Genomic DNA, 23,456 nt, shown 5'->3' on the forward strand with positions numbered 1-23,456 from the left:
AAGGAGAGAAATTGGCAGCATTGCAGACCGTGCAAAGTGTTCAGATTCCAAGCCTCATGAACCACGGCTCCAAAGCTCAAAGTGGGATCAGTTACAGAGCCAACCCTGTTTAAATCCCTTTTCCACCTCCACGTCTCTGTTCTGAGCACTCTATCTTTCCAGCCCAGGAGTCTGTTGCCATCTTTCCTTAAAGGAACAAATGGGTCTCTGTGGAGTCATATTCTTTGGGGACTGGTGTGCTGCCTGCCAGGGAAGATAGATTCTAGGAGCAGAAGCTGAATCTAGGTCTCCCAACTGGTCACTAAATGGGACAATAAGGACTTTTTAATCCATCTGCTTTTTATTTGTATTACATGCCTCTCTTATCATCTGAGTTTTGTCCCTTGGGCCCCATTCTGACAAAATTCCCACTGACTTCAATGGGAGCAGGTTTAGACCCTTTATTAGTTTTATTGTTTTAGCATCATTTGACATCTCTCCCCAGGATGTCTCCTGTTGTTAAACAGCCACTACTGTACCCCTGGTGTGAAATCCTGCCCTCCACCCCATGAAAGTCAATGGGAGTTTTGCCATGGACTTCAGCGGAGCAAGGATTTCACCCTTGGCATTCATCTATAAGGATAAACTTTCCTTAAAAGAACATATCTATGCTACAGTCAAGGAGGTGAGAGAGCATGGCAGCTTGTAGACATGCCCATACAAGGACCAAAGGGCACTTTCTTGGAAGGACAGTTATATCTCTGCCAACTTGTTAAAGAGGATCTGAAGTTTGTTACCTACTCATGAGCAGGAGGCCTCATGCCCACCCTGAAGACCCAGCTTCTAGGGCAGCTGTTTTAATGGCATGCACTGAATACCCAACAAAGCACATAGCGTGTGTCCCCTCTGCCCCGATGTGTGAATTTTATGGAATAAGGCTGCTTGTCACCTTGAATTCATACAACAGTGTTGGTGCCCTGCTGTGTGCAAATGTCTGTAAGAAAACTGATCTGGAGTCTGGAGCTGGGAATTGTTTATTCTGGTGGAGAAGTGCAAAATCAAAGCAGAACCCTGGAACGGCATGACTTTTAGACTGACCTAGAGGTAACCTGAGTTCAGAAGCAAATTCCAGAGCAACGCAGAATTCAGAAGAATGATCAGTCACTAAGCCTTGATCTTAACAGCTACAGAAAAAACATAATCCTGCTGCCATTATAATCAATGGGGGTTTTGCCACAAATACTCTTGGGAGGATGAAGCCCTAAATATTTTATCCTATTGGAAGGTATAGAGAAATACACAGAGATTATAGGGGCTATAAAATGGTATATTTTAGTATGCCTGAGACCATTTACTAGAGAGTTTAACAACAATATCCCTCTCCTTTGTAAGAGCCACAAGCAAGCTCACATGCTTGGAAATTTCCCCCTGCACTGTCTGCAAAATTAAATTACCGGGTAGGGTTAATTTACTTTCTCCCGCTATAATTCCAGGTATTCACTTACAGATGTTCTTGGAGTTTCTAGTACCCCTAAACCTGTATAGTGACAGCTGTATCGTCAACTGGGCAAGGGTCAACTGCCTTTTTTTCCTCCTTCTCAAAGTGCCAGCAACCAGGAGAATGGAGGTGGGGAATATGAGGATTTAATGAAAAATATATCTATTTTTGAAGAGCACTAGTCTACACAAAATTAAATTCTGTCACATGCTCCCAAAGCAGTTTTTAAAACTTGTAAAATAATCTGGAATTTCCTCAGATAGAACAAATTATTAATCCATTCCACAAAACCTTTACTGCAGGCCCAAATCTGCTGTCTTTACTCACACAGTGTAATACCTTACTCTGTGAGTAGTCTCTATTGAAATCAGTGTGAGTACTGATGCAATAAAGTCCTTCTCAACCTAAGCAATGGTGGCAGAATTTAACTCCATATTTGTCTATTGACATTAAATGTCACTTCCTACAATCAGAGGTATAGTCTGAAACCAGCTGCAGACTTCAGAATGACATGAACTTTTCCCTCTACTATTCAAGTTGGGTTTCTCCTTCTGACACAGACTTACTTCCGAATCTTCATGGCTTCTTTGTTATCATGCCTGAAAAAATCATAGGACTTGTAGGACTGCACTGCTTCACGACGATATACTCCTAGATTAAACACTTCACAAAAAACAAACAAAGACGTGTGATTTGCAGCATTTCACAAATACATGTTACCTGATTGTGAGCCAAGAGGAGAATCACATCCTTATCTTGATTACAGCAATTTATGAGCTATCCCTCCAACTAAAACCTTCCAGCAATTTTACTTCAAATTAACTTTTGCAAACACCACGAGAATTCCTTATGACTGAAATCTGAAAAACTTAAACTGCACCATAGATTTTCAGAATATCTGATTTTCCATGTGTAACTTTTCCCAGATCTCCCCAAATTAATGCACATTTTTGATAACTATCCTCCTAGTTATCAGTATATTCATGTGCAATCCCTATTCCCATTAAGCAGGATTACATGCACTCACTGAAAAGAGAAGAGGCCCAAGTCAAGCAGAAGGGGCTTTATAATATCTCATGCACTTTGCTAAAGAAAAATTTAGTTCTCAGAAAAAATACCAAATTTGGCAGCCCTGGCAGCCTCTGTCTGAAGCACTTAAGACCTACTTCGAGGACTTAAGTAACGCACAGATTTTGTGCTGGCCCTCTGCACCGGGATGATGTTCCCTCTATAAGCACAGAATAGATACAGCTTCAGTAACACTAGTTAAACTTTCCCAACACACTGACCCTTTCCAATCTGCCTGGAGAAACCACCTCTAAGGGTTCAAGTGGAATTCAGTTGCTATGGATAACTGAATCTTCTGGCTCTTTATTGGCACTGTCAATAAGGTTTTATGCCCTAGGTGCTTGTTCACCGGGGACAACACTGATCAAGTTATGACAACTTTCAGTGACTATAAACCTGGGCTGGATTAAAACAAATGTCTCATTGCCAGCTCCATGACCCATCCATCACTTTAAGCTACCACGTACAAAAATCCGTACAGACCTTTCGTAGGCACACCAATCCAGTTGAGGTAGCGTGTTAATTTCTTGGCCATATAAGTCTTGCCCCGGGCAGGAAGGCCAATCATTACAATCAAAGTAGGGGAGTTGGTCATATAGGAAGCCCATGCTGGAAAGAGGAGGCGGCGAAATCATTAAACTAATTAAAACACCTTAGAACAAAAACCAAGTCAGAAGCCAAATTCATTTCTGGAGTAACCCACTGCCTCTGCCCATCTACCAGCCACACAAAAGGTTACTTACTGTATGAAACACACAGTGGATTCATTATCATGCCTTTCCATCCAATTAAATGTTAATAGCAATCACTGGACCACAGCATGGCTCTCTGAGGTGTTAGCTAATGAAGTAGGTTAACGACTGATCAGCCACGGGGAACAGGGAAAATAACGTGTGACTAATGTGTCAGCCAAAATACGTCAGCCAGAGTTAAAAATATTTAACTATTAAGGAGTAACTGTCAAGGACATAGGAAAAATTCTTTAATGAAAGAGATCATATTTCTCTACTGACAGCAGACAGGAATCTAATTTCCTTCCTTAACATACTCAACAAATGATCTGAGAAACTAAATTAGTAATGTTTAACCTGTTGCTGTGAAGCAGGATTTTTTTTACCATTAATGTTTTTGCATAAAGTTTCTTGTTTCTTTAAAAAAAAAAAAGTCACGTAATTTCCCAAAAGCAACAGATTAATTAATTAATCCACTAATTAAGTAAAACTGAGTTTTATAGAACTATATGAAAGACACTGATTATAGACAGGGCTATGGGAGCATCACTCACTCACTCATGCCCGTCACCCCAGTCGGGGTATGGGCCGCCAACCACAGATCTCCAGAGTCCTTTATCCTGGGCCATTTGCTCTAGCTGGTTCCAGGTATAGCCCATTTTTTTGCTATCAGCCTGAAGGTCGCGTCGCCAGGTGTTTCTTGGACAGCCTCTTTTCCGCTTGCCTTGGGGGTTCCACCGCAATGCCTGTCTAGTGATGTTGGTTGGCTGCTTGCGTAGTGTGTGTCCTATCCAACCCCACCTTCTCCTTCTAATTTCTTCCTCTGCTGGAAGTTGATGGGTCCTCTCCAAGAGGTAGATGTTGCTGATGGTGTCTGGCCAGCGGATCTGGAGAATCCTTCTAAGACAACTATTTATGAAGGTCTGGATCCTCCTGGTGGTTGTTTTAATTATCCTCCAGGTTTCAGCTCCATACAATAAGACTGATTTCACGTTGGAATTGAACAGTCTAATCTTTGTTGCCAAAGACAGCTCTCTAGAGCTCCAGATGTTCTTGAGCTGTAAGAAAGCTGCTCTTGCCTTACCAATCCTTGCTTTTTATGTCTGCGTCCGTGCCACCCTGTTGGTCGATGATACTGCCTAGGTAGGTGAAGGACTGCACTTCTTCCAGAGGGATTCCATTCAGTGTGACTGGGTCACATATGGGAGCATGTGTTGCTATAATTAAACTGGTCAAAGCAAGTGACTATAAACTGAATGGAACACAGAATGGACAAAATAGCATCTAAAGTCTTTTCCATATCTAAATGACCTGTTGAGATGGTTTTGCCACACAAGATAAAATGCAAATCTAACTGCAATATTGATGGGGCTTTGTCAGCTGTAAATCTAGTCAGTTTCAAATACTTTGTTAAAGGTATATCTGTGCACTACACCTGCTCCCAAACCCCCATGCCAATTTTTTTATAGTTTATAGCCATATTGGTCTATTATTAGGACTGTTCTTCTCTCACTTGTTGCTGTGCACAAAAACCCAGCACAAACAACAGGGAAACTGACTTTGGGGAAGCCATCTGTACCAAGTGCTGTCAAATACACAAAGTAAACAAATGGGAAAAAATAAATATTTTCCCCCACAGTCTCTTCCAGTCATAGTCATTTTAAGGAGTATTTGCAACAATTGTAGGTAAAACATTGTCAAACACAAGCATAATTTTTAAATTGATGATGTCCCTTTAAATAGCTTTATAAAGAATCTGAAGGAAGAGGCAAACAAGATGTTAAATTTTAATTCCCAGAGTGACCTAGATCGGGAGGCTTTGAAAAATCAGTAAAGACACTGTGTTATGGGATCCAGAATGGTTAGATATATAAGCAGGAAAAAACAAAATGAGTGTAATCTGTATAAGTGCAACTAGTACATGTGGAGAAAAAGTATAAAGATATTCAATGGGAGTGAAAATCAATGGGGGAGAGATACTTGGAAAGCAGTAAAAATCAAAACAGACCTTCAGTGATTATGCAGCCCTAAATCATAGTATTGTGTGTGTGCATCCTTCCTACTGAGCAAATATCTTTGGGATTCTTTGCTGAAATCTGTTCCTGGCCTATGACAACAGATAATTGGAAGAGCTAGATTAAAAGAGTTCAATGGAGATTGGTAGACACTAGTTTTGGCATTAACTCAACAGATCAGGGATATGGGTAGGGGTAGGGTCCAGAGTGACCTAGACAAATTGGAGGATTGGGCCAAAAGAAATCTGATGAAGTTCAACAAGGACAAATAGCTGAGTCCTGCACTTAGGAAGGAAGAATCCCATGCACCGCTACAGGCTGCGGGCCGACTGACTAAGCAGCAGTTCTGCAGAAAAGGACCTAGGGATTACAGTGGACGAGAAGCTGGATATAAGTCAGCAGTGTGCCCTTGTTGCCAAGAAAGCCAACGGCATATTGGGCTGTATTTAGTAGGAGCATTGCCAGCAGAACAAGGGAAGTGATTATTCCCCTCTATTCGGCACTGGTGAGGCCACACCTGGAGTATTGCATCCAATTTTGGCCGCCCCACTACAGAAGGAATGTGGACAAATTGGAGAGAGTCCAGCGGAGGGCAACAAAAATGATTAGGGGCTGGAGCACATGACTTGTGAGGAGAGGCTGAGGGAACTTGGGTTATTTAGTCTGCAGAAGAGAAGAGTGAGTGGGGATTTGACAGCAGCCTTCAACTACCTGAAGGGGGGTTCCAAAGAGGATGGAGCTAGGCTGTTCTCAGTGGTGGCAGATGACAGAACAAGAAGCAATGGTCTCAAGTTACAGTGAGGGAAGTCTAGGTTGGATATTAGAAAACACTATTTCACTAGGAGGGTGGTGAAGCACTGGAATGGGTTACCTAAGGAGGTGGTGGAATCTCCATCCTTAGAGGTTTTTAAGGCCCGGCTTGACAAAGCTCTGGCTGGGATGATTAGTTGGTGTTGGTCCTGCTTTGAGCAGGGGATTGGACTAGATGACCTCCTGAGGTCTCTTCCAAACCTAATATTCTATGATTCTATCACAGATGTAACATGCCCAGATCACTGCCCGATGAAGCACATTAGACAGAAATATGGAACAATGTTTCATGGTGGGCTATTTTAAACCACTGTTCAGTACAGTTGTGCTACTTGTTGCCTAGTACATGTGGGTGGCTTTCAGGAACAGAGATTGTATTAAAACTCTAATCTACATTAAAATAGAGTTCCTTTTTAAACAGCTGAATTGCAAAACATTATTAACTTGAAAGATAAACATTTGCCCAGAAGAGCAAAACGTGTAACAAATATAACTGGACAGAAGTGATACAAACAAGAATTGTAAACAGTTATAAACCTGTGAAGTACTACTTTAGGAGCCCACATGAAATTATTTCTGATGATCTCAGTTCCAAGTGGACATCATAAAAACACATCACAATTGTTCCCTTTGTTGACAGCCTCGCCAGAAAGGCCAAGAACTGACTGGGATGTACAAAATGAACAACCCTCCAGATCGGAGCTGAAGCACTTTGGGGGGGTGACATGGGGGAAGCCAGCACTGCCACTGTTGTACTTGTACTGAGGGTTGCATGGGGGGCACAATTCAGCTATCGAGTCAGAAAAAGTAAAATCATTCAAGATGTTTATGTTAAAGACTTAAAAACAAAAATTGTGCATGTTAAAAAAAAGATCCTGATCCTGCACTCATGTGCAGCTCATTTCAGGATTCGGGATAGGCCTAAATTCATTCCTGGTGTAATGACATGAAGTCTATAGAGTTACACTAAGGATGAAATTGTATTTGTCTTTACTACTGCACTGAGCTAGAAGGAATAAAGCATGACTGACTGACTACCTCTTTTTATAAACAGGTAAAAGAGAAATTCATTGCAAGACACAAGATCTATTTTCTTCAAGACTGTTACAAATACTCACAGCACTTTTTTTCTGAGACTCGCATATTTGAAGTTTTTTTTTCCTGGTTGCTGCTGTTGTTGTTCTGCTCTGGGACTAATGCTGTATGTCCTGACATTGCTGCTAATCTCACACTTGGTCAGTGTTGGACCTTCAGGCTCTTGGAAAAGAAAAGAAGAACCAAGAAACAAATCCTTGTGAAATCCAGTAGACAGAATAAAAGAAGATGCATAGCAACTTATCAGTGCTGTTCCTTGTGGGAGGGAAAGGAAGCCATATAACAGTCTCAAAGCTGTAGTCCAAGGTCAACAGCAGGTCGTAACATACTTAGGTCGTAACATATGTAGTTGGCACGAGATAACGCAAAGCACAGAAAAATGAAGCAGAGGGGGAAAAAATATATCCCTCACCTGGGACATTAATGAACCATCTCAGCCAGGGAACAGAAGGATTAGAGGGGAGTGTACCTACCTTTGCCCCTTGCCTTTTGTAAGTACTACAAATATAAAGGAACAGCCTTCCCCCGACCTCCCAAAGTCATTATGCAGCTGCTAGGCACTTTTTTAGGGGCCAGCCCCCGAGATGCCAAGGCTGGGAAATCATCCCAGCTGGTTTGACAGCATCCTCTGAGCAGGGGACTGGGCAGGTCTCTCAGCCAGGCACTCCCAAGCCCCGCTCCAGGATTTCTGCCATTCATCGGGTGCCGACCTGCAGAGTCCCCCGGACACACCCGCTCGCAGCAAGGGGGAACTGAGGCGCAGAACCCCCCAAGCCTTCTTCAGCACGAGCCCGGGACCGGGTTCCGCGCTGAGACGTACCACGAAGCGGTGGGAAGCCAGGCGGCTGCTGCACCTGCCAAGCGCTGCGAGCCTCAGACACCGGCCAGGAGCCTCCCGCAGCAGCCAGGACTTGGATGAACCGGCGATCCCGCACTGCAGCAAGGTAGCCGGCGCGGAGCCCGCGCCCCCCGCGCGCGCTGCCCAGGTGACACCAGCTGCCGGCTGAGGCTGGCGGACCGGCAACGAGATGCAAATGGTATGCTAATGTGGCGCCCACGTGACTAAGACGCAACCCTGCAGCTGTGCTGGGGAAGGATGCGCAGGGGGAGACCGGTGGAACCAAGCTAGGCAAATGAACGGGAACAATTAGACTAGGTCTAGACATGCAAACGGGGCGTACACGCGCCCATAGGCACAGGGTGCCAATGAGATGCAAAAACGTCCACACATAAATGGCATGTAAATGAGCTCAGACACTCAATTAGTTTCCCCTGAACTGCGAAGGAGTAAAAGAACAGGTACGTCTGATACGCAAATAAGATGCAATTATGCAAATGAGGTTATACTAGAGCCCCGCCCCCACCAGCTCCTATTCCACCTTGACCGCGGGGAGACAGAACGCGGTGACGTGTCCCCCCTCGACTGTGAGATTCTCCGTGTGCGTGTGACGTCACCAAGGACGTCCCGAGCGTTCCGCCCCCAGCCGCGGATTGGCTGCGCCGCGGGCACGCGGGGAGAGACGCGGGTTGCGGCGTGGGGCCCGCAGCCAATAGCGAGGCACGGCGGAAGCGTCGCGAGACTTGGCGGGGCAGCTGCCCCGGCCATTTTGCTGGGGCAGCAGAGTTGGGAGCCCCGGCCCCGGAGGAGGATGCTGCGGCTGCGCTGCAAGGCCCGGAGCGGCTCCCACCCGCTGCCCGGCCTCACGGCGCATTCCCGCCTCCGGGAGCTGCAGGCCGCCCTGGCCGCCCTCACCGGGGTGCCGGCCCCGGCCCAGCGCCTCCTGCTCGGCTTCCCCCCGCGGAGCCTTGACCTGAGCGACGGGGAGCGGCGGCTGGGGGAGCTCGGCATCCACTCAGGTGAGGAGCGTGGGGACACCGCGCCCCCCCTCCCCGGCGGGCGGGGCCGGGGGGCTGCCTCTGCCTGGGGGGCTCCCGGCTGCCTCCATCGTGGGCAGGGCAGCTCCCCTGGACAGCGCCTGCTGCGGGTCAGCGTCTCCTCCCCTCACCCTAGGGCGCGGGCAGGGGCGTGGGGGAGTAGTTCCTAAAGGCTGAATCCGGCCGGGAGGAGGGGAAAGTCCCAGTGCTGGGAGGTTGCTGTGTGCCCCACCGGGCAAGGCTGGTCTGAGAAGGAGGTACTTGCCCTCGAGTGCTCAAGATGCAGCGAGAGCAGAGCCAGGATAAAATGGGTGGAGGAGAGAGGATCATGCATAGAAGTATGTATTTTTTGACCCCTTTGAATGGATGTTGTAGAGACAGCTGGGTTGGAAGTATGTTCAGGTTGCCCCTATAAACTCATCTGATCATGCTCATGGCTCACTGAAATCGTTATGGGTTACTATGCATTTCCTTTCTAGAGCTTATTTCATTCTCTCGGCAAATATTAAAGCCTTATGAGCCTGCTTCAACACAGTGTAAAGAACATCTAGCAAAAGCTGTAGTCCTCTCTGGCGTGAAAGGCACTAGGTGTTTAAAGACACAAGATTAATATTCTGCAGCACACAGTGTTGTTCCATAGCTCAAGACAGGAAGAGCAAAAGAATGCCATACCTAATTGAAACTGCATTTTAGCAGATTATAATTACCTTACCTGAAACTTGGTTGGGACATTAGGGCTACCACCCTTTAATAAAAAATTGATTGCAAAATAGTGCTTTCAGTGACTGTCCAACCTGTTTATCAGCTTCTGTAAATGTAAACATCTTCTATTTCACTGCCTCTAAAGTGGGTTTTCAAGAGACTCTAAAATGAAAGGGATTGAGTATCACTCATGTTCCAGATTTGGACAATAAACTTGAAAACATTAACCACTGTGCTAATTTGGAGACTTCAGTACAAACACTGTGTCTTTATGTGAACCAGCAATCTACAGTGAGAGCCCAAAGCTACAGTCTGCTGCAGCTTCTTATGTAATTTATTTAAGTGGTAATGCTTTCTATTGTGCTGATCTGATTCTGTCAGAACTGAGGCATGATATACTGGAGGCTTTAAATGGTTTGCTTCTCTGTATTTGTAGTTTTTCCCTTTCTGTTCGTAATGCACTTTGGTGACGCAACACTGCATTTCATCTACCTAATCCTCATAATTCTTGTTTTTTTATTTTTGACAGGTGATACTCTAATTGTTGAAGAGGACACAACCAAACCCAAGAATGAGTCACCTGTAATTGCAAAAAGGAGTGTCCCTACTTTGGTCAGGGAAGCACTGCCTGTACTTGCAAGGAGGGTTGTTCCAGCAGATAACTCCTGTCTCTTCACAAGCATATTCTATGTGGTAGAGGGAGGCATTTATGATCCAGCATGTGCTCCGGAGATGCGCAGTCTTATAGCCCAGATAGTGGCAAGTGATCCAGAGTCCTATTGTGAGGCAGTACTAGGGAAAACCAATGAAGAGTATTGTGAGTGGATCAGAAGAGAAGATACATGGGGAGGCGCCATTGAAGTATCCATTCTGTCTAAGTTTTATCAGTGTGAAATCTGTGTAGTGGATACACAAACAGTCAGAATTGACCGTTTTGGGGAAGATGCTGGCTATGCTAGGCGGGTCCTTCTGATTTATGATGGGATTCATTATGATCCACTTGAACGTAAAATCCCTGACTCAGACGTCCCTCCCCTGACCATTTTCTCAACAAATGATGATGTTGTTCTTGCACAAGCATTGGAATTGGCAGATGAAGCCAGACGAAAGAGGCAATTTACTGATGTAAATCGCTTTACACTAAGATGCATGGTGTGCCAGAAGGGGTTAACTGGACAAGTGGAAGCCAGAGAACATGCCAAGGAGACTGGGCATGCGAACTTTGGAGAAGTGTGACATCTACATGAGGATGGTTGCATCTACTACCTCACTGCCCCAGAATAAGATTCTGGGTTTTCAGATAAGCTATATGTAAGCATAAAAAACTCCCTTCGAAGCTTGAAAAACCCTCTTAACTTAATGAATGAGATGCACAGGTTTGTTATGGATAGTGTGCAGGTTTACAGATAGGTATGCGGTAGTGACACACTTTTCCCAACTAGTTTGAAATAGGTAACTTCTTGCATGCTGATTTTAAAGTAACTGGCAGCTGTTTGTTGTATGTTAGCAGCTAAAAGTCCTGACTCCTGAAGAACCTTATTTTCTGATGGAGAAGCTGCTGTGTGACATGGCTGGACATGCATACAATACTGTACCTAGAGTTACATAGACTTAGAGTAACAGTTGCAATCTAAACTCTGAATTATTGGGTTTAGTTATAATCTTTCAGTACTTGTAAACTGGTCTTAGTTTGGCATATTCATGTGCCTATCAGCATTTTGTACGAAGAGTTACATAGTAACTCTTCTATATTCAAGCGATTTTTGCAACAGAGATGCCTATAGTGCATACTTCATATAGAAATGGTAACACCAAAGTTGCCCTGTATTAGGTCACAATGAACAAAAGTAGAACGTACAGTCTGATAGTGGCTGTAGTGAGAGCCTTTTTAAAATTAATGAGTAGATAGTTAAGTACCCAATAAATTTAATATTTTTCCATAGATACTACTTGAAATGTAGTTTAGTTGCTTGAAAATTAACTGTCAACCCCTCTGTTTACACTGCATCAGGATGTTGGCATGTTTCTTGAAATACTTGGATCCTTGGTAACAATATGATCTCAATTCCAGCAAGAAGGAATTACAGTAATTGAGATTCAAATTACAGATTGTATTGGTTAAACATTAAAATACAGTTTTGCTTAAATGTGGCTGTTCTTGTGGCCACTGAAAGTGTTAGTAAGCTGTACCGGGCTCCAGATATTGTGTTAGCACTTTTTAATCTTTGGTTCTCACTCTTTTACAGTTCAAAGGCTTGTTCTTTTTTCAGAAGGTCAGAGCATTTATCCAAAAGGGAAAAACTTGAAGTTTTTGTTTGCATTCTGCCAGGTGCCCTTTAACTTGCTTGATTTCTCCCCAGGGATTAAGTAGCAAGACCTCTATTCTAATAGGGAATGGAGCAGTTTTTCACAACAAAATAAGCTAGGTAAAATGCTCTACTTCTGAAATGACAAAAGCAGGGATGTCAAAACTGGTACAATAAAGAAATCTCACTTTATGGGGGAGTGTGAGGCTTAATGTAGAGTGCTTTGATATCATCTAAATTAAAGATGCTGTAAATGTGCTTATTACTGAAATTATTTCTTAGAATGCCTCAACACGTGTGTGTTAAGGCATTTAAACTCTTTTAGCCATGTTTTGTTACTTTTGTTCTGGGTCTGAAATGCCTTCTGAATGCTTGTGCAAATGGGGAACAAAGATACACATCTTCATAATAAAGTAGCAATGTGTCAGCTTCAGGAATGGAAACTTCTAGTTATTCAAAGACAAACAATTTACTACGGCTATCCTGACTAAAGCCCTGATTCAGGAAAGCCCCCTTAAGCACCTACTTAAGTAATTTCCTGAATTGGAGCCCTCATGCATATCTAAGTATAGGGATAGTTCTATGGATCCTCCTTGGAACGTGCTTGTAGTTACATGTGCATAGGGTGTCTTGCTGGATTAAGGTCTATACAAAGTAGTATATAAATAGTATAATCACCAAGAGTATAACGGACCAGAATTCTTTTGCTCAGTATTAAGTTACATTGCACTCATGAGTTTGTTACAGAAATCAAGTTAGCTGCCAGTGTTAAACCCACTTAGGTTTTAGACTTGTTTTAAACTGTTTTTAATGCTCGACTAGAAGCAGATGCTTAAAGCTAGGAACATGAAAGATACTGTATTATAAACACTTGAGATGGAACTTGGGTTACTGACTAGACCAAGGGACTATCAGACTCCTACATTATATTCCCAACTTTGTCAGTGAACGGGTGACACACCCTGGACAAATTGCTACACCTCAGTCTGTATATTCATCTATAAAATGGCTATAATATCTACCTCACAGAGGTATTGTGAGGCTAATGGATTGATGTTTGTAAAGTGCTTGGATGAAAGGTGCTACATAAGTGCAAAGTACTATTATTGTGTGCCATGTTAGCAAACTTATTCTTGGCTTTGGGGAACATAACTTCTGTACAGCAAAATCCTTTAGTTTTGTGCTCTGGAATCTGCAATATAAGACTTGATAAATCTTTGCATATGTTGTAACCAAGTCCAAACTATCTGCAATGGATCTCTAAAGTGGATAGCATGGTCACAAGTGTTTATTTGCCCTGGTCTAACTCTAAAAAAAGAGTCTGCTTTATTTAATTGAATCTTCTATATTGTATTTAATGCAAGTGTCATTCTCATTGCTTGAATGTGTTTTTAGTTACCTAGAAAATCAGATGATTTGGATCTGAAATCACAACTGAACTGCTGTAATACTTGTTCAGATTTTTTTTAGTGTAACAATTAACTTTGAAAAATTAAGACATTGAATTTTAACAGAGCAGAGTAATTTACAGAATCTAAGAGATGGAAAGTGGTCAGTTACCTTCCTCCCAAGCAGAAAATCTAAATTTTCTGGGGGGATAAATTGTAAAATATATTTGAAAAAGCAACTTCACATGTTTTCTCTTATGGTAAGACCTTATAAATTTGTGGTAGCTTCATTATGTCTGATTACTACTAGCATGTGTGTGCCCTTTTTTTACAGTACAGACATGGAACTCTCATTTCCTTATCTCAGGGGAATTAACCTCTGACTTTTTCAACACCTCTGTTAATTGACTTGCACTGAAGCATTACTACTTGTAGCTCCAAGATACTAATTGTGGACACTTTGTAAAATTAGTTTTTCAAGACCGCATGGAACTTAAGCTCAGGTAACTGGCATTTGGGGATGAAGCTTGTCATCTGTCCATAATGACCCCCAAAATACCATCAGATATGGACTGATGTCTTTACAACTCCCTCCAAATATTATTAGCACTAATTTCCATGCTGAAAGTTTCAGCTGAGACTAGAGATTGAATGGGCCATGGAAACTGAACTTCCTACCCCTAGAGGTAGATTCCTTGGTAAAGGTTGAAGCACACTACTATCCTTTTGAAGCTGGCCTGTGCGGGACTAGTTCTGATTAATTATAGGACTTCAGCTTCCATGTTGCCAATCTGGCCCTTTTCACCAGCATTCAATTCCTTTTCCTGAAGAAGGGAGGAAAGAAGCATAACAAACTAATCATGTGGCCTTTCACAAACATTTTATATTGCATGAAGAAATGCACATCTCATGATTTTCGCAGCACTTTAAAAGCTTGTCAAAGTTTACATGTTTAGCAATGTTTTGCAGGGACCTAGCCTGATGTAAGTTTGGTGTTGCAGTAAAATAACAGTGAACAATTTCTAAAAATCTTGTTACTAAAAACATACCCATGTATTCCAGTAACATAACATCCTGTTGTTGTTTTATCATTAGCACAGGTTATTTTTAAGTATTTCTTAAAACATGTGCCCTATATTGCAAAACTCATTATTGCATCAATAAAAGTGTGATTTATGCATATTTTTGATGTGTTCATTTGTGGCTCGGGTCTTGGGGTTTAGTTACAGTGGTGGAAATACCTGATTAAGTGAATGGAGCATCAATTAGTCTTCACAAGCCACTAACAAACACTTGGCCCCTTGCAGTTAACTAGTTCCAAAGGCAAATAAGCGCTTGTAATATAGCTTTTCTGTGGAATTCATGGGCAAGTAGAGTTTTGAGACAAAGTCAAACACTACAGTATTCGTGTAAGGTCTATTAAAGTGTACATGACATTCCACAATGTAAAATTGTTTTTTCAGTGTACAAAAAAGAAATCACTTCTAAAGGGAAGTGCAATTAATATGGTCTCAACCAGGGGTTTGGAAGTGCAATTAGATCAACTTTTGAAACTTGGACTCTGTAAATGGAAAATGTGTCTAATTCACTATGGAGCAATGTAGCTTAGTTGTTAACACATGGTTAACAGGGGTGGGTTTTTTTTTTGTGGCACTTCAGTTCAAAAAGCACTTTGTGTAAAGTCACTGCATTCAGTCTCAATCTTTAGTGTTTCAGTTAGACTACTAGCTTTGATACTTCAAAAGGAGTTTGTTTTGGACAATAAGAATCAAAAGACATGCACAAGAGAAGACTCTTCCAGAAGCCTGAAAAACTGATGCCTACAGTGCAAAAACCATGGGGTAAGGTCATACCTTCAGTAATGGCAATGCAAGTTTTATCTTTGACTTTAATGGAGGTGTGATTTCACCTACGGTTGCTATATTGTGCCATGATATGTCTGTACAGTATGCTTCAGACTAAGAGCATGAAGCGCTACACAACACTGGAGCTTCAGTAATATACAAAGGACAAAGTTGTATAATTGTTTCCCACTCTTGGGCCAGGTCTACACTAACCCCCTAATTCGAACTAAGGTACGGAACTTCAGCTACGTGAATAACGTAGCTGAAGTTCGAAGTACCTTAGTTCGAACTTATCTTGGTCCACACTCGGCAGGCAGGCTCCCCCGTCGACTCCGCGGTACTCCTCTCGCCGAGCTGGAGTACCGCAGTCGACGGCGAGCACTTCCGGGTTCGACTTATCGCGTCCAGACTAGACGCGATAAGTCGAACCCAGAAGTTCGATCGCTCGCCGCCGAACTACCGGGTAAGTGTAGCCAAGGCCTTGATTGCAAGAGATTTAATATACAGTAGTTAAATTAAAAAATAGAATACATTTTACCAGCCTGATTAGACAATGTAACCTTTAGCAAATTCAGAATACTGTAGAAAGGATATTGAACTGAAAGGAGCATAGGATGTAGTTAAGGTAGAAGGGCACAGTTGTCAGAAGCTGAAGAGAGGAATCCTGTCCAAGATGGCAAGAGACAGAAGAGGATTTTGGTGTCTCAAAATATAGTGTTAGTAACTTGAGTCTATCTTCTATGCACACAAGTTCACATCAGAATCCTGTCATTACTTGTGGCATATTGTTTGTCCAATCATATTTTCCAGCGTTCTCAGTATGTCATTGCTGTGAGGACTATACAGAAGACAACTTGTAAGTCTTCTGAAGCCATTTGAATTTGCTATTTTGAACATTGCATTATTCTACTTTTTAAATCTGTATGATTAAGTGATGCTACATTCACTTTGCTTATAGTGGGGGGGGGGGGAGTGAACACTGTCGGGTAAACCATTTGTCTTCTGCATAAGATTTTCACTGGTTGCTTGGTGTACAAAAACCCATGTAATGGTTATACAGTAGTCCAGGGGTCAGCAACCTTTCAGAAGTGGTGGGCCGAGTCTTCATTTATTCACTCTGATTTAAGGTTTTGCGTGCCAGTAATACATTTTAACGTTGTTAGAAGATCTTTGTATAAGTCTATAATATATAACTAAACTATTGTATGTAAAGTAAATAAGGTTTTTTAAATGTTTAAGAAGCTTCTTTTAAAATTAAATTAAAATGCAGAGCCCCCCGGACCGGTGGCAAGGACCCGGGCAGTGAGAGTGCCACTGAAAATTGGCTCGCGTGCCGCAGGTTGCCTACCCCTGCAGTAGTCAATTCAATTTGAGGTCTATTTTCTAAAGGATCAGCATACTTGGTCAATCTCATGCACTCGATGTATTTCTCATTTCTTAACACCAGAGGGGGATGTTAATGCATCTTCCCATTCAATTTGTAAATTTTATGCATATGAATGATGAATAGTCTTTGTGCTCAGTCTATCTGAAGTAATACATTTGCAAGATTGTTTACCCCAACTGAGTACTGTAGTTTGACAAGTAAAAATCCCTCTCTTCCCCCAAATCAGGATCTGAATGGACCCTAGATACTGGGCTTAATCGGATTAGTTTTCATGGCCATTTTGCAAGGCTAAACAAGTACTAGAAGGTATTAAATTTTGAACTGCAACTATATTAGGGCACCTATTCTCCCTTTGGTGCACAGGTGGTTTAACACTAATGAGCTTCCAAAAACTACATACGTTCTTTTATGGCCTTGTCTTCAGTAGGAGAAAAGGTATGTATAACCCATGTTAACTAACCACATATTACAAAGCTTGTGAAGACAAGCCAGTTGCAGTTTTAACTCATTTTAACTGGCTTTGGTAAACCCTATAGGGGAATCTGTCGGTTGCCAGGGAGTCCCTATTTTCCTTGCAGCAGAAATCAGTTAAGTGCTGTCTTTCATGTGTTGAAAGTGATATTTGCACTAAAACCCATTCTCTAGTCAAGAGTCTGTTACTATATTTCTCTAGTTGACTGCCTACATTGTCCTGAAAAACACAGTACAGAGACAAAATGGGATGTCTGTGGGGGAGTGATATACTAGTGATGGTCAAAACATTTCCTCATGCATTACTATATTTTTGCAGCAAGGATTGTATTGCCCACCAAAATTAAGTCTCCATTTTGATTGAACATCCTAGGCAGTTAGCTGCCCCACAAAACATTGGGAACTAGCTGCTATTTCTAGTATAACTGTCATTCCGTGACTTAAATGTTTGTTTTCAGAAATGTCCTTTTATTTTTGTACAATATATTAATAAAAGCTGCATTGCCCTTTAACAGGACATAACTTGTTTTGCTTGCATTTTAGGCGTAGCTACAATTTTCAATCTTTCATACTTTCAGTTTTAAATGAGATTGGGCCTCTAATTTTCACTATTACCTTCCTGTTCTGGCTTGGACCGAGTGAAGTAAAACTACAATGGAGAGGTGGGGAAATCACTGCTTTTCTACTCTGACTCAAAGCACCATGAAGCTATTTGTAATGAATGACTGGCAACCAAGCAGTTAATAAACTTCCCAGCCTGACAATGGCTGCAGTGTCCTTTGTACTATGGGAAAATAGGAGGGGGAGAGATTTTAACTGTATCTAATACTCACTACTTCTGACCTTAGGCAAATCACTTAAGTTCTCTGCCTTATTTTATTCCTTCTGTAAAATGGGGGAACTTAACTATCTCACAGCTGGGTTAAGGTTCAATATTGTAATGTATTTTGAAAATGTGAAGTGCTATATACATGCTGTTAATTACCAACAAACTAATTAATTAGGCAAAATGCTAATGAACTGTACACAGCTGACAGGAGAAAAGTACCTGACCGTCCTACAGAGTCAAGTGGAAATAGCACTACATGTAGGTGACTAGCCCAGCCTGGTAAGATACCTTATCGACAAGCGCATTTTAATCTCACCCCACCCCCCGCAACACACCCTCAGTGTCGATACCGAATTATTTGTATTTATCAATAGGGTGAGGTACATTGAACTTGTTAACACGGCCAAAGTCCGTTTGTGTTGGGAGTGGGGTGTTTGCCTATAGCATTGTGTGTGCTTCATACTGTATATATAAAATCACACACCGCTTTAGATTGCCCCTGCCTATATTGTTGGAGGAAGGACATGAAAATAACTCAGGTTCTCACTAATTCATTATCTCATGGATAGGGTCTTTAGTTTCTGTGCAGTCAAATGGGGTCTTTTTTATAGGCCTACTCCTTAGGGGTGCTACGCATTTGATACTTTAATGGGAGGTAAGAGTGCTAGGCCCCTGGCAGATCAGGACTTAAATTAATAGATGTTATGACATGTTTAATTCACACAGAGGGTATCAGGCTGCGAGGGGTTCTATTTTCAAGTAGTTAGAACTATTTTGAGTCCTCCTGCTAAATCAGTAGAGGTGCTGATAGCATAACACATGCCTCGGAATATCTACAAAACAAAATTCTATTTGCACTTGCAGTGGGTAAATACACTTTTCTGATTACTTAACTTGCCTGCATAGAGAGGAAAAATAGGCAAGAACCAGCCAGAAGCTTGTCATAGAGCAAATCACCTAAACGGAATGTCCTTTAACTTGTTGAGCCACATATTTTTGACTATATTTTGGGAGTGCATATCAAGTGTTAAAATAGGTCATGTTTTTATTCAAAGGTGATTAATATAAAACATATTTATAGATTTAGTACGGTCAATGTTTGTGCCTCTTCCCTCAAAGGAACCTTTTTGTTAATTATTAAGCAAGGAGAATGTGCAGCTTGTGGAAAGCTGTTGTGTATTCTATTTTATTACCAAACCCACAGTAATGGGAAGAAAAATATCAAGTAAAAGACAGAGGAATTGTAAGCAGTTTGTTTTTCCAAATGCTATTTTGCTCACAAGAAAACTGCCAAACTGCTGAAAGGTAAAATTATTTGAAAAAAGTTTTCCAATATTTAAGAATTTCCATAAACCACCTTCTAATTAAGGGGATTAGGAAGAAACTGTACCTAGGGACAGGTTATTCCATGACTGTCCACTACAGACTTTTTTGCACCTTCCTCTAAAAAAAAGTATCTGGTGCTGGCGGCTCTTGGAAACAGCCAACTGCACTAAATGAGCCACTTATCCAGTCTGGCAATCCCTATTTCCCTAACTAGAAAGTGACTATAAACAAGAGGGATGTAAATCTAATTCATTCATTATTGAAATGCAAATACATTTTTAAATATAATTTGCTATCTGATATTAGAACTAGAGTGAAGGGATTTGTTTTTTAATAAATTACTTTAAAGCAAGTATGATATTGCAGATGGAACACTTGTATAGGTCAGTGGAAGTTTCATGACCCAAGGACTACAGGATTGGACCACAATTAGTGTCCTTTGGCTGTAATGGTGTATATGGAATAGTGTGGCCTTCAAGTGCCTGTGTATGGAACAACACTGCTGCAGACAATATGATTCCTGAGTGTGCATAATGTATATTTACAGCTGTGTTGCATACCACCAAGCACGTGTCCGCCTGAATTTGTTTACACACTAACATTAAATGTTACATAGTAGTAATCGTAAGAAAAATATCAACTCTGCTACAATCTTCTGCTCAAGATGAGGCAAGATACTGGTTACAGCAAAATAAAATAAGCAGCTCAGGACATTTTGAACAGAGACATATTGCCCTTAGATTTAGGGCATCCGAAGAAGTGGGTTGTAGCCCACGAAAGCTTATGCTCTAATAAATTTGTTAGTCTCTAAGGTGCCACAAGTACTCCTGTTCTTTTTGAGGATACAGACTAACACGGCTGCTACCCTGAAAGCTGGTAAAATGTATAAACATTTTCAAAAGCACTCAGTGTTGGCTTAATTCTGCTCCCAGTGAAGGCAATCGGAGTTTTACCATTTACAGAATTTCAGTAGGAGCAGTGTTAGGTTAATGCTGAGTATTTTTCAAAATCCCACCCCATACTTTTAAAGTTATATTAATTTTCAAGACCATGTTTATGAACTGAGCAATTGGTAGGTAGATGGGTGAAATCTTAGGTTTCTTACATGCAACCAACACTACAACTCTTTCCTCTATGGATCATCTTTATAGAACATGGATGCATAAAATGCCAATTATATACCAGGGAAGGAACATAAATGTCAAATCCACTCAATTATACAGGCTAGTGGTGTTTTAGGGGTAAAACTGAGGACCAGCAACTCTGACATCCAGCCGGATTCTCTTCCCAGGGATAACCGCATGGATCTCTCACCTGGTTTTAATGCTGAAATGACATTCATTTCTGCAGGTAACTCTGCAACTGTCCCTGGGGTCTCAGCCATGTGGCAGCAAGCTGTATCCATTGTGTTCGTGTGGAGGGGTGTCCCTTCTCTTTGGATCCACGGCTTTAGGAGACTGCTCCTCTTCCTTGCTCTCTGACCCCCACACCCTCTCCCATTTGATTGGACAATGACCAGGATGACCTGAGGCAAATCTCTGTGCCTCTTTGCATTAGTTTTTTCTACATGGCTCTGAATGGCTAAATAACATTTCCACCTAACGATTCAGGGTAGTGTTAAGGGAATACATGTTGTAATAGGAGCAGCTCCTTTATTTGATAACTGAAGCTTGTACCCCTGAGTGAGCCAGTCAGCTAGTGGATTTGAGTGATGAGAGTTTGCTGCTGGGGTTATTCTTGGATTTTTTTCGTGGCTGGATGTGGCAAACCTCATGGAGCAGATGTGAGCAGCAGAAATAAGCCCCACACTGCTCGCCAACCAGAAGGGGTGTAACTTTAATAGTAGCCTCAGATCCTAAAGTCAGGGAAGCAGAAAAGGACAAATCATTTCTTATTCTTTTAACAGCTCCTACTGCACAGCACAGAGTCAGCTGAGTGATTCAAGAGATGCCTCAATCTGAAAATAATATCTGGACTCTGTATCTGCCTAATGGAGACAGACTGCAGAGGTGACATGCTTGTTCGTGGAGGTGAAGATGCTACCAAAGGAGATGTCTTTTCACTTCAGATGACGACAAGTGGCTTTGAATGAGAAGTGGAAGGTGTTTGGGCAGGAGAGGGAGTGAAACCCTGGGAAGTAGAGAAAGTATCATGGGCAGCATGGGCAGCTCTATGTTTTTTGCCGCCTCAAGCACGGCAGTCAGGCGGCCTTCAGTGGAATGCCTGCGGGCAGTCACGCGAATTCGGCGGCATTTCTGCAGGTGATCTGCCAGTCCGGGGGCTTCGGCGTACCCGCTGCCAAATTGCCGCTGAAACCGTGAGACCGGCAGACCTCCCACAGGCATGCCGCCGAAGGCCGCCTGACTGCCACCCTCACAGCGACCGGCAAGCTGCCCCCCCGCGGTTTGCTGCCCCAAGCACGCGCTTGCTGCGCTGGTGCCTGGAGCCGCCACTGATGGGCGGAGGGAGTCAGGAGGATTGAGCTTTGCACAGGACCCATGGCTCAACATTCAAACCTTCCTTGTTAGGAAAAATATTTCTGTGCTCATCACCATCTGTGAGTGCTGCAAGAGTGCTTTAATGGCATTTGCAAATAGTTTTTTTTTTTCTTTTTGCAGTCTGTAGAAAGCACTAATGCAAACGGTAGAATCATGATGGAAGGTGTGTGTGCTCACACTTACTCTCCTTCCTCTCCCGCAAAAATAAAACACAGTAACTCAGTATGCACTGTGCCAGGGCTAACACTGCGCCTCAATCCTGCATGTGCTCTGCCTGTGAATTCCCACTCGGCCAAGGTCCCCCTTGACGTAACTGTTGCAAGTCAATGAATGGCTTGCACTTAGACTTGAGTCTGCAAGCCCTTATGCACGTGAGTAGCTGTTACTCACAGCAATGACACCACTGAGATCAGGGCTACTCACACGAGCAAGAGTTGGCAGAGTCAGACCCTCAGACTCTAATCCTGTTCCTGCTGCAGTCACTGGGAGTTGAAGGCACACAGCAGAGTCGATACACAAGGTCAAATTAAAGTCACTGATTTCAGTGGCATTACCAGCCTGAGTTGCTTGACTCCAGAAGCAGCTGAAAGCAGCTGTTACAATAGCTTGAGAGAAAGGTGCTATTGTCTACGAACAATCAGTTGCTTATATGGCTGAGGGAAAGTTTCCCCTGCTTGACTGGTGTCGAGGTTCACAAAACAGTCAGGGAGCAGGAACGCATATTGCATGAACTCATTGCTGTGGGTGCTAGGCTTGCTACAAAGACTGTTAATGGAGATGCAGATGACTGGGATATCTGTAGGGGTGGTCCAGTCTGGGAAGAAGCCTTTCGTAGAATATCAGGGTTGAAAGGGACCTCAAGCGGTCATCTAATCCAATCCCCAACTAAATCATCCCAGCCAAGGCTTTGTCAAGACTGACCTTAAAAACCTCTAAGGAAGGAGATTCCACCACCTCCCTAGGTAACCCATTCCAGTGCTTCACTACCCTCCTAGTGAAAAAGTTTTCCCTAATATCCAACCTAAACCTCCCCCACTGCAACTTGAGACCATTACTCCTTGTTCTGTCATCTGTTATCACTGAGAACAGCTGATCTCCATCCTCTTTGGCTCCCCCCTTCAGGTAGTTGAAAGCAGCTATCAAATGCCCCCTCATTCTTCTCTTTAGTGATACATAGACACAAGCTTGTTTCACTAGCAATGCACTTTTATAGCTGTGAAAAATAAATCATTCTATTAAAGCTCTTCTGCAGTGAGCTGCAAAAATCTAAGCTACTTAACCACATAAGAGAATAAACTTGCTGAGAACTAATATATTCACTGCCACATACCACTAGACACCTCATAAGAGAGCTAATTATTATGTACACACACATTTTGGTCAAGGCTATGAGTTTGACTCCTCCAAACGTCACTAACTATGCAGAAGAACAGGATGCCAGATTAAGGTGTCTCCTGTGAGACCTATTTAAAATGTTTAAGACAGAGGCAGGAAGTTAGAGGGATGTGGGGGGGCCAGCAGAAATGAAAGGGCTGCTCAGTGACCTGTAAGAAGTGACTTGGTTGTCTCCGTCTAGTTGAGAGAGGGTAGGTGATCTTACAATAAGAAACACCATAGCAACTGGCATGCCTGTT

General features: G+C 42.6%; 2 protein-coding genes across 5 annotated transcripts in view; one reads left to right on the top strand and one right to left on the bottom strand.

Moving 5' to 3' along the window:
- Nucleotides 1–8,187, bottom strand: part of PFKFB2 (6-phosphofructo-2-kinase/fructose-2,6-biphosphatase 2) — a 28,182-nt gene extending 19,995 nt beyond the window's left edge. For 2 of the 4 annotated variants that reach the window (XM_054024888.1, XM_054024889.1), the window contains exons 1-4: nucleotides 8,017–8,104; nucleotides 7,220–7,358; nucleotides 3,029–3,154; nucleotides 2,044–2,140 (exon numbers count right to left, since the gene is read on the bottom strand). In XM_054024888.1, the coding sequence (XP_053880863.1) occupies nucleotides 2,044–2,140; nucleotides 3,029–3,154; nucleotides 7,220–7,316 (320 nt within the window). In that variant the 5' untranslated portion in view covers nucleotides 7,317–7,358; nucleotides 8,017–8,104. Of the gene's footprint in view, nucleotides 1–2,043; nucleotides 2,141–3,028; nucleotides 3,155–3,288; nucleotides 3,415–7,219; nucleotides 7,359–8,016 lie in introns of those variants that run through there. The other 2 variants (XM_054024892.1, XM_054024891.1) reach the window with 2 other exon arrangements.
- A 615-nt stretch (nucleotides 8,188–8,802) lies between these two features.
- YOD1 (YOD1 deubiquitinase) lies at nucleotides 8,803–14,649 on the top strand. Its single transcript, XM_054024893.1, has 2 exons — nucleotides 8,803–9,053; nucleotides 10,303–14,649. The coding sequence occupies exons 1-2, from the start codon at nucleotides 8,846–8,848 to the stop codon at nucleotides 11,007–11,009; spliced, it is 915 nt and encodes a 304-aa protein (XP_053880868.1). The 5' UTR covers nucleotides 8,803–8,845; the 3' UTR covers nucleotides 11,010–14,649.
- The last annotated feature ends 8,807 nt before the right edge of the window (nucleotides 14,650–23,456 follow it).

Source organism: Malaclemys terrapin, chromosome 4, assembly GCF_027887155.1.
Source record: "Malaclemys terrapin pileata isolate rMalTer1 chromosome 4, rMalTer1.hap1, whole genome shotgun sequence".
Classification (NCBI taxonomy): Eukaryota; Metazoa; Chordata; order Testudines; family Emydidae; genus Malaclemys; species Malaclemys terrapin.